Source organism: Dermochelys coriacea, chromosome 11 (genome assembly GCF_009764565.3).
Source record: "Dermochelys coriacea isolate rDerCor1 chromosome 11, rDerCor1.pri.v4, whole genome shotgun sequence".
Classification (NCBI taxonomy): Eukaryota; Metazoa; Chordata; order Testudines; family Dermochelyidae; genus Dermochelys; species Dermochelys coriacea.
In genome coordinates, this window is record NC_050078.2 from 13552715 (window position 1) to 13563058 (window position 10344).

At 42.5% G+C, this 10344-nt stretch overlaps 1 protein-coding gene across 2 annotated transcripts in view; it reads right to left on the reverse strand.

The window, feature by feature from the left end:
• Positions 1-9818, reverse strand: part of OSBPL11 (oxysterol binding protein like 11) — a 78234-nt gene extending 68416 nt beyond the window's left edge. The window contains exon 1 of one of the 2 annotated variants that reach the window (XM_043504967.1): positions 9556-9818. In XM_043504967.1, the coding sequence (XP_043360902.1) occupies positions 9556-9596 (41 nt within the window). In that variant the 5' untranslated portion in view covers positions 9597-9818. Of the gene's footprint in view, positions 1-3142; positions 3584-9555 lie in introns of those variants that run through there. The other variant, XM_038420970.2, reaches the window with a different exon arrangement.
• Positions 9819-10344: the final 526 nt, after the last annotated feature.

Consider the following 10344-nt stretch of genomic DNA (forward strand, 5'->3'; position numbering starts at 1 on the left):
CTCATCACAATACTAGGGACCTTGACTTTAATGGAAGCTCTGGCTTATTCTCAAAAATCCAATCTTAATCAAATCAGTTACTACTAGCTATGCAATTCTGATGCACTGCACAGCTAAAACTTAGTTATAATGTTGACATAAGTATATAACAAAAAGAAAATCAGAGTTGGGAATTAAGGGTCAACCTACTGCAGAGGTTAGAGAATAACCAACCAGTGCTCTCAAATACTATGTGTGCTGCAATAACTGAGCTGACTTGGTTTCCCTAATTTAATTTACAGTCTTAAAAGGCAGACCAGTAGGCTTAAAAATTGGCATTTTGGAGGCACAGATACTCTGGTGATGGGCATGTTATAAGAACCTACAGATATTAGATAATCTGAAAGATCAGAGAGATCCCTCGGGGGGAGACTAACTCCAACTCATCCAAACTTCACTGGGAAGGATTCTTATCAAAGTCAAACCCAAGAGGTAAATCACCAATTTCAAAATATATGCCTTAGCTGTTAGTTAATTTTAGATCTGATTAAAGGATGGTTTTTAATGTATTTCTTGGTCTTTCACTGCCTTACACATTTTTCTTCCTACTCGTAGCTTGAAATGCAAGAATGTTGAACTTTTTAATCTCCTCAAAACTTTACTCCAAGTCATCTGGGAGCAAGGCTTTTGTTTGCCGTGTCCACTGCCTTTAGATTTCACTACCTGCAATATTCTTCTAAAGACTGCATAGTCAGTGTGCATTTTAAAAATGCAGAATATATATTTCTTTATCTTTCAGCCACAAGTTATTCCACGTCCTTAATGCCTGAACATTCTGCTCAACAATAAAAGCAATCCCCATGTCAAGGTCAGTACAGTTAGTTTACAATATATAACCATTACAATCAAATACTGTTCTGTATAAAAAAGGTGGATACAAGATCTAATCTATTTTGACTAATATTTAAAGTATTAAAAGTATTACATTTTAAATGTAATGCCATTTAAATGGTCAGTCACTTTCTCAGTTTGCAAAAGTCTTACAAACAGCATTATTGTTATTTAGAATTTTTATTACAATAGTGTGTAGGAACGCCAGTCAAGGATCAAGGACTTACTGTACACATGTGTAACAAAGATGGTCCCTAACCCAGAGAGCTCATAATCTATGGGAAAGGGGTTTCGAGGGGGGGGGGGGGGCAGAGAGATATTAAATGGCAGAAAGGGGAATATGAATGCAAAACAAAAACAAAAACAAAAAAGAAGAGGAATTTCACAGCAAATTTATTTTTATTTAGTTGTTTTGTTTTTAATTGACCAGATTTCAACTTGATATTGTCTACTGAATTTAAAAAAAAAAAAAAAAAAAAAAAAAGATTTTTCCCGCCCTGCCTCCACAACCATTGAATTTACCTTTTACAGTTTAATTTGTCAGGCACATTGTAACATTGTTTTTCTTTTAAAAATGGCATACACTTACTGTTCAACTGAATATTTATGACATCAAAGGTCTCAACATTTGAGAGAGAAAAGTCTCTGCATTTTGTAGGGGGAAGAAGGAGTAGTTTCCATCTATTATCAGTCAGTGAAAAGTATGCTATTTCAATATAAATTATCAAGCTTTTAGTAAAACTCTGAAAGACACTGCCCGGTCAAATTTGGCCTATAGTTTAAGTTTTGGGAGGAAGTGAGGAGAAAACAACCTTTTTCGAAAGTTAAGACAAGTAAAAATGTTGTCATGTTTTGATTTTTTTAAAGATCAACAAACTTTCTCTTACAGCATTTGCAACTCAAATATTGCAGCATTGTGAAATTGTGAAAACGTAACTGACTGAAAACTAACATATTTTCATTGTCCAAGCTGACAGAAATGCAAAAAAGTGAACAGCATGAACACTGAATAGTTGATTTAAAAAATAATTTAATCTGAGAATACTATAGCTTTAATACTATTGCTAATATAGATTAATATTTCTAACAAGCTTTGGGAACAAAGCATCAATATTAACACAAGCCTAAAGAAAATACAGATGCAATATAATTAAATCCATGGCCATGTTATTCCACGCAAATTGAATGACTAGGTGTGATTTTAGCTCACTCTTCATAGATATTACAGTACTGTTGACAACCATTTTATAGAGTAAGATCATTTTAAGATCAAAAGAAGCTTTACAAGTGGAAGCCAGCAGCATCCTTGGTTTCCAATTGCAAGACAAATGTCACAAATGACATGTTGTTGCCATGAAATAGATGTATAAAACTTCACAACAGTACAAATAAGCTAAAAGTTTTTTCTCTGTGCAAGACAACTGATTTCATAAATTCAGGTTTCAGAGTAGCAGCTGTGTTAATGTGTATTCGCAAAAAGAAAAGGAGGACTTGTGGCACCTTCGAGACTAACAAATTTATTTGAGCATAAGCTTTCGTGAGGCATCCGACGAAGTGAGCTGTAGCTCACGAAAGCTTATGCTCTAATAAATTTGTTAGTCTCGAAGGTGCCACAAGTCCTCCTTTTCTTTTTGTGATTTCAAAAGGCGACTTCTACCAAGTGAATTAATTTTATTGGTTGAGAAACAAGGAACTGATTAGACAGGTTCACTAACCACAAAGTCCCCTTCTAAACCCTAAACATCAGGGCAAGATCTGAACCAACTCAAATAATTAAAAAAAAAAAAAAAAATCAAAGAAGCTGAAATGATTTGGGATTAATTTCCATCTCTCTCATAGTAGTCTCTCTAACTTCAGCCTCCTGATTTTATTAATTATGCTAATAAAATTACAACAACGGATTTACACGGAGTAAAAGTGGACATATTGTCCTAAAATGAGATGACAAATGAGTGAGTTCGTAGGCCAGCCAGATTTACTTGAGATCTTTGCGTCGGACTTCCCGTTCTGCCTCCTCTCTCCAGCCTCCCTTTCTCTCCTGTTCAGCCGCGTCTCCGACCTTTGAGGTCCTGGGCACTGTGCCCCCCGCAAAGAAAGGCTGGGTCCCCCCACGCTTTGTTACAGTTTCACATCACAGGGCAGTCGGGGTCTGGAGGGAGGCTTTTACCCCAGGCGAGACGCACCTGGGACAGCAGGATACCCGTAACTAGCTCACACAAGGGATCCCCTTCACCCCCTTTCCTTAGGGGAGGGCCGCCAGAGCAGGACCTACCTGTATTGCCAGCCCTTGGTGCTGCCGCCCCGGCTGCCGGGGCTCCTGCTGCTGCTCGGGGCCGGGAGCGGGATCTCCAGCTTCGCTTCGCTCTCGGGCACCCTCATGGCCGCGGCCGACTCCCCACTTTGCATGGCCCCGTTTTTAAGCCACCCGCCCCAGGAGGGATCCGAAGGGCCCCAGGCGCCGCTCGGCCCGCAGGGAGCAGCGGGTCTCCGCGGGAAGCCAGCGGCCCAGGCGTGGGAGGGGGAGACTCTGGGCAAGGGGGCGGCGCAGGCCGCGGGGCGCAGCCGTCCCCAGGGCAGAGGAACCGGCTGGAGCTCAGCAGGCAGAGGGCGCGGGGCGGATCCTCTCTCTCTCTCTCTCTCGGCCTCCTCGCTCCCTGCCGCCCGGCTCCGTTCCCCGGCTGGGCCCGAGTCACCGCCCACGCCAGGCCGCCGCCGCCGCCGCTCCGGCCCTGGGGCTCGGCCTCGGCCGCGCCCGCCTCCTATGGGCTCCAGGTCCCGCCCCGCTGCTCCCCACCCACCGCGCTCCGGCCTCGGCGTGCGGCCGACGGACACGCAGAGCCCGCCCCGCTCGGCTGGGCTGGGCTGGGCCCGCCGCGCACAGAGAGCGCCAGCGCCAGCGCCGCCTCCCCTTCCGGGTCAGCCGCCCGGCTCGGCTCGGCTCGGCTCAGCTCAAGGGAGGGGAGAGGCAGGGAGCTGCTGACCGCTCCCCGGGCGGGGCGCCTCCCTCCGCCACCCCCAGGCGGGAGGCCGCCCTCCTTCACAGCGCCCCCGCTCCCGCCCTCCCCAGGCGAAGGGGGCGATTCCCTGTCCGGCAGCACCCCCCACCCAGGGGTGCTGGAACAATGGATCCTGGGGTTAAAGAGACCCCTTGAACCAAACCGTCTGATGGCAGCCCTGGGGCAGCACCCCCACCCCCAGGGGAAGGGGGCGCCTCCCTCCTTCACAGCAGCTCCTTGGGACGAAGGGGGACGATCCCATTCTGGGACAGGAGCCACCTCTGTGGGGAGCGGTTTGAGGGGCAAGGGGTTGGACAGAGCCTTTGCAGGGTGTCAGAGTAGCAGCCGGCTTAGTCTGTATTCGCAAAAAGACAAGGAGGACTTGTGGCACCTTAGAGACTAACACATTTAGTTGACTAACAAATTTATTAGTTTTGAGCATCAGCTTTCGTGAGCTACAGCTCACTTCATCGTTTCAGTCAGGCCCCGAGACACTCCTGCATTCGGGGTGCCACGGCAGCGTGGAAACCTGCTTGTGGGAGTCTGGAAGCCAGCCCTCTGGAAACATGCAAGATTGTCCCCAGGTCATGCTGGCGGTTCCAGCCATGTCAACACAAACAAGTTTAACCTGCACGTCAGTCTGCTAAAGGTGGCAATCCTATCTATGGTACTTACCCAGCTCCCCTTGTCGCAGCATCTGAGCGCCTCAGACTCTATACGACAGGTTTCAGAGTAGCAGCCGTGTTAGTCTGTATTCGCAAAAAGAAAAGGAGTACTTGTGGCACCTTAGAGACTAACACATTTATTAGAGCATAAGCTTTCGTGAGCTGTAGCTCACGAAAGCTTATGCTCTAATAAATGTGTTAGTCTCTAAGGTGCCACAAGTACTCCTTTTCTTTTTTCAGACTCTATAATATTTATCATCACCACACCCCTGTGAAGTATGGAAAAGCTATTTATCCCTATTTTACAGATGGGGATAAAAATCACACAGGAAATCTGTGAGAGAACAGCAACTCGAATCCACATCTTCCAAGCCTAAGCAAGTGCCCTAACCACTTGCCCTTTCTGCTGCCCCACTGGGAGAGAGCTACAAACATTTGTTTTAAAAGTTACAAATAGGGCTATACCACAGATCTGGGGTGATACCCATGTGGATCTATTTGACGGATTAATTTGATAGTCTGACTGCCTGACCTGCACTCTGCCCTCTTTATTATCATCATCATAATGGGATGCCCTTTCTGTTCTGGTCCTCAACACTTTCCTCTTTTAAATCCCTCCTGCCCCACTTTTTCAAGAGCCCAGTGACATATTTATCAGTTTCATGATTCTCTATGGAGTGAGGGGTTTAAATGTTGGGAGGGTCCAGCAAGGAGAATTGGAATTGGTGTAGAAGAAAGATAAGGGAGGAATAGGGGAGGGAAGGCAGGGCAAGGAGATTTAGTGTATTTGGCTTTAATAGAACAACAAAGCAAAAACAACAACATAATTAGTAAGACTTGTGACTATTAGCATCCAGATCACTTTGGTTGGGAGATCTTTGTCTTTTTAGATTGTATCCCCATTCAGGGCAGAGAATGTGTCTTCCTCTGTGTTACTCTGTATAGAGTATAGTCCAATGTGGCCACAATCCAGACCTGGTCCGCAAGGCACCACCATAACAAATATTAAAAATTAATAAAAAATATTGTCATACTAAAATACTGCCATATTCTCAATAAGCCGCACGTGATGGAAAACCATTTCATTGTGGGGTGGAGAGCATTATTTGAGAGGGCATTGTAACAACCAAACCTCACAGACCTGATAGCAGGTGTTTTGCTCATATTTGTGTTCCAAGGCTGTTATAGCACAAGGAAGGATGCAATTTACTCAAATGGTATAACTGGGGAACAAACCCCACACCTTCTAATCAAATCAACACATGGCTTCCCACAGAAAAGGTTTGTTTGTTCAGCAGTGACACACAGGTTCTTAATCTGGTTCACCACCTCTGAATGAGCTGAGATCTGGAGCACTGCATGCACCCAGGCATAGTTTGTATGCGTCGTTGCTTTACTGTACATAGTATGGCATTTTTCAAATACAATTCTGATTCAAATTAATTCAAACAGCTCAGAGGCATTTGGATTCCCAAGGATTAAGTAAAATTTGAGGTTTTATAACTAAGCTAGCTATTATGTATAATCCACTTCTGACCCCTGAATAGAATCCAAATAGCTCCACTCTGTTACAGGCCCTGTAATGCTAAGGATTAAAGGACAGTCTCCCTTAGTTCAATTAGTTGGGGCTTATGTAGCAAGGGTTTCTGTCCCTGTTGCTGCTGTAAAGTTGGGAATGGCCATGGTATATAGGATAGCAACAATCATGAAGCCCTAAGGGGCCCCTGATTTGTTACACTGGTGTGAGCGCTCAGATTTGAACTCCTCCGAGCCCTAGACATTCAAGGGCAGCCTCTGTCTAATGGGAAGAATACGTGCTCTCCCCTCATGTTTGTTGTATCTAATGTTGATTCTCTTCTTACACTTAGAGCAAAAGTTATTTGAGGGAGTGACCGTATTTGTGTGCGTGTACAGTTCTAGCATGCTAGGTTTGGACTTCTAGGCACTACGGCAGTACAAATAATAGTGATGGACTAGGTAGTATGTACGTATACAATTCCTCTAATGAATAGAAAAACTACTTAACTGTGTCATATTCTGCCAACAACTAACAGAGATTCTCCTTTAGCTCTGTTGGTAAGGGTCTGCTCTTTTGCAGTAGGAGGTTTTGAGTTTCATCCTGTGAAGTCCCAAATGGCCATGCTATATAGCACAGTGACAATCCTAAATGTCTTCAAATGTGTTATGCTATTTTAATTTCATGAATGCTAAAGAAGCACCTGAACAGTTTTTTAAAAACATGAAAAAATACTCTTTGCTCACAACCAGCCAAATGGAATTCTTTTATCCTTTCCAAATCTTTTTAACAACATTTTTAACTACTTGTTTTTTCCAAGCCTTTTTTAACTGGTCTTTTTCTTTTTTCCCCATCCTGTTGTATGCCCCGGTAATACTATTAGAACGAATACCTTAAGTAACATAATACAGGAAGAGACTGTAAATCCTTGGGACTGGGTTCTATATCTATACAGTAGCTAGCACAATGGGGTCATGACTCAGTGTCTTTAGGCACTATGTAATATAAACAATAGAAAAAATGTGATGCTACCCTATATTTCCAGGAGATAAGTGTCTTAAATTCTTTCAGAGCTACAGGTTAAAATAAAGGTCAGCATGTGGGCAGCAAGTGTTTAAATTATTTTACCCTCAAATAAAAAAAGATCCAAATTGTATTGTGAGGACAGATTAAATAAGGGCTATCAGTTGTTACATTCTTCAGCCTGGCAACAGCCTTCTGGCTGATTTTTGTTTACATTATTTCCATTTCAGCTTTCTTGCTACTGTTTGTTTGTTTGTTTGTTTGAGAAAATTAATCTTTTCTTGTATGGTTTAGGAGACTCTACATAGATAGGGAAAATAGACAGGAATATGCTATCCTTTAACCCTGCCAACAAAAAAAGCTAAAATTAAGTGCTGTTCTTACTTGGATGAAGAGCTCAATATTGTTTCAGATCTCTTGAGTTCAAACGATGACATTACTTTAACTAGATATCTTGCCATGGTATCTGTCAAAGTCACTCTTTCCACAACAGTTTAGGTAATGGGCCTCACCAGATTGCAACCCTTTATAGAACACTCTTCTAGTCCTGGCTCTGACCTGTATTCTCTTTTAGGGGGAAACCTTTTGCCTGGGAAGAAGCTATTGTTTTTAGAGTAGCAGCTGTGTTAGTCTGTATTAGCAAAAAGAAAAGGAGTACACGGCTGCTACTCTGAAACCTGTCATTATGCAAGGCACTGAATTTAGCTGTATGGAGTGGAAATCTATCAACTTCATGAAAAAATAAATTTGTTAGTCTCTAAGGTGCCACAAGTACTCCTTTTCTTTTTGCTATTGTTTTTGTTGATCAGTTGGTGCCCTCTAGTGAATGAGGGATGTTAAAGAAAATTGGATTTCAAATCAAGTACTACACCTAGAAGCCAAGGTTGATAATAGTGAAATAACAGCGACAGTTCCCCTTACAAAAACAAAGAACTTATGAAGTGGCGTCAGAATGAAAAAGCAATACCAGACCATTAAGAGGCTCAGTTTTTCTCCATAGGACAGGTAATCCCTGGGAACAGATATCTTCCTGTAAAAAAGCAGCAACCATACCCACCCCTAAAAATAGGTCTAACTGAGAACTCCAATGGCACTGTATGTACATGTTATAAATGTTTAAAATACTTGAAACACATGGCTGCACAGGCTACATAGGACTAAAGGATATTGTGGGAGCATTTATCCCAAATAAAAAAAATTCAGTACACAATTGAATCCCTTTAGAACTGAAAGAGACACCTACCACTAGCAGCTCGCTTTATACTACACAAAGGCACTCTTGGGCCATGAGAATATCAGTGACATTCATAACATCCTTGCCTAATGAGGCAATAGAGTGAGGTTGGACCTTCACTAGCATCCAGTATTAAAAGTGAAATTCTAGAACTTTACTTTGGGGCCAAATTCTTTTCCCTCACCAAAAGCCTGAATGAAAGGACCCAATGTGAGGGCTCACCATAGTAACTGCGGGTGTGATTCCTCCCCCAGAGCTGAACACAGACTGAACATATTGTGGCAGAAAGAGATGCAAAATTCCCTTGTTTTGTCTTTCTGCAGCCTCACCCCTCACGACAACAGAACCAGGCTGGTTTTACTGCTTTTTTGGCTTTGTGAATTTATGCAAGATTGGGCTGGGGGCCCTAGAATTTCCACTGAAGAAATTCTCTGCCAAAAATAGCCCTCTCTCTGGCCCTGCATTATAAGGAAAAATCTTGTATTTAAACACAGGCACATACCCAGAAAATTTTCTGCAACATGAAACATAAGAACTAAGTCAGAAATTTCATGTCCCTGATTCATTTCCTTCTGTTGTGGGCAACTATTATTGAAAGGAACACAGTAACTTTTCACTTCTTTCCACTAGGCCCTTTGTGACTGCTGCTGCACCTGCACTGGGATGCTAATTCTGCCTGCAGTCTGTTACAACACAAGAGCAAAGCAGTTGCTTACTCCTGGGGGTATCCAGGACCTCTCAGAATCAGGCCCTGGGCTATAAGAATATAAATAAAGTATAGATTTACTTTCATACATGATCAGTTTAAAAAAAAAACTAGTTAAAGGTGTTTACTTATGTCATTACTTGCAGTACCATGGAGTTCCATAATGTGGCATTAAAGAGATGTACAATCCCATAGCAGTGCAGGTAACAATATAACAAATAGTCATCTTCTGTTGTCGCACATATAAAATCAAATGTTTTGTAACCTGGTCATTACAAAAGTTACCCAGGCCTGATCCTGATCACCCACTGACTTCATCTGAAATGAGCAGAAGTTGTGGGTTCTCCACACCTCTCTGAATCAGCTTTTCCTACAGTCCTCACTGGGGACTAGCCACATTCAAAGTTTTAAGTTTTAAAAATCAGCTGAGCTTCAGTTATTTGTGACCCAAAAAGTTTTATTTAAAAAAAAGACAACAGGCAAGATATTTCCCCATACACCCACAACAGCTGAACAAATTTCTCTCCAGTTTAAAAACAAATTACCTTTGACTGAGACCAAGTTTAAACACCCTGGCTAATTGCATTGTGTTCCCCTCCGGTAGCTGGTCCACACAGAAGAGAATGGTAGAAACCTATGCTTTGGTGCACATGATCCTGGTGAAAAAAAGAGAAGAGAAGAGAAGAAGCTACTCCACCTTCTCCACACCGAATTTTTTTCCCAGGAGTACTAGTGAATTAGTTACTCATTGATGAGAAAATGGACGGCAAGATATCATTGTTAGTAGTGCTCATGCCTGTGTTTGTAATCTTTGCAATGATTGATCAATAACTGACTATTAAGGTTAATCACTTACTCAGAGCAACTGGCATTTGGTCTATTAATAGTCTGGGAACATACATTTCTTGCTTCTTGTGACTCTCTAGTTGATGGATATAATAAAGTAGAAACTGGGTGCAAGGGGTATTATTCAGAGCAATAGCACAAAATCTGAAGGGAAAATATAATTAAAAGAACAGCCTTGCCACCTAAAATAACCTGCATACCAACTGGTATTCCCTGCCCCCATTACAAAAATAGCCAAGTCAGTGTAACACAGAACAGAATTTGACCTATAGTATTTTAAATTGCTGAAATGGCCTGGTGGAATTTCTAGGTTTCTGACCTTTATACAAACTAAGGGGCTTGGTTTTATTGGATACTGCTAATTCCCCATGTAGCTTTAATAGGCCAACACCTTTTGTAAGTTATTTGTAATGGTTAGTAGCTACCCATTTTCTCATATTTTCCTCACTTTTCTTTCATAAACCCAACCTTAGTCATATAGACATAGG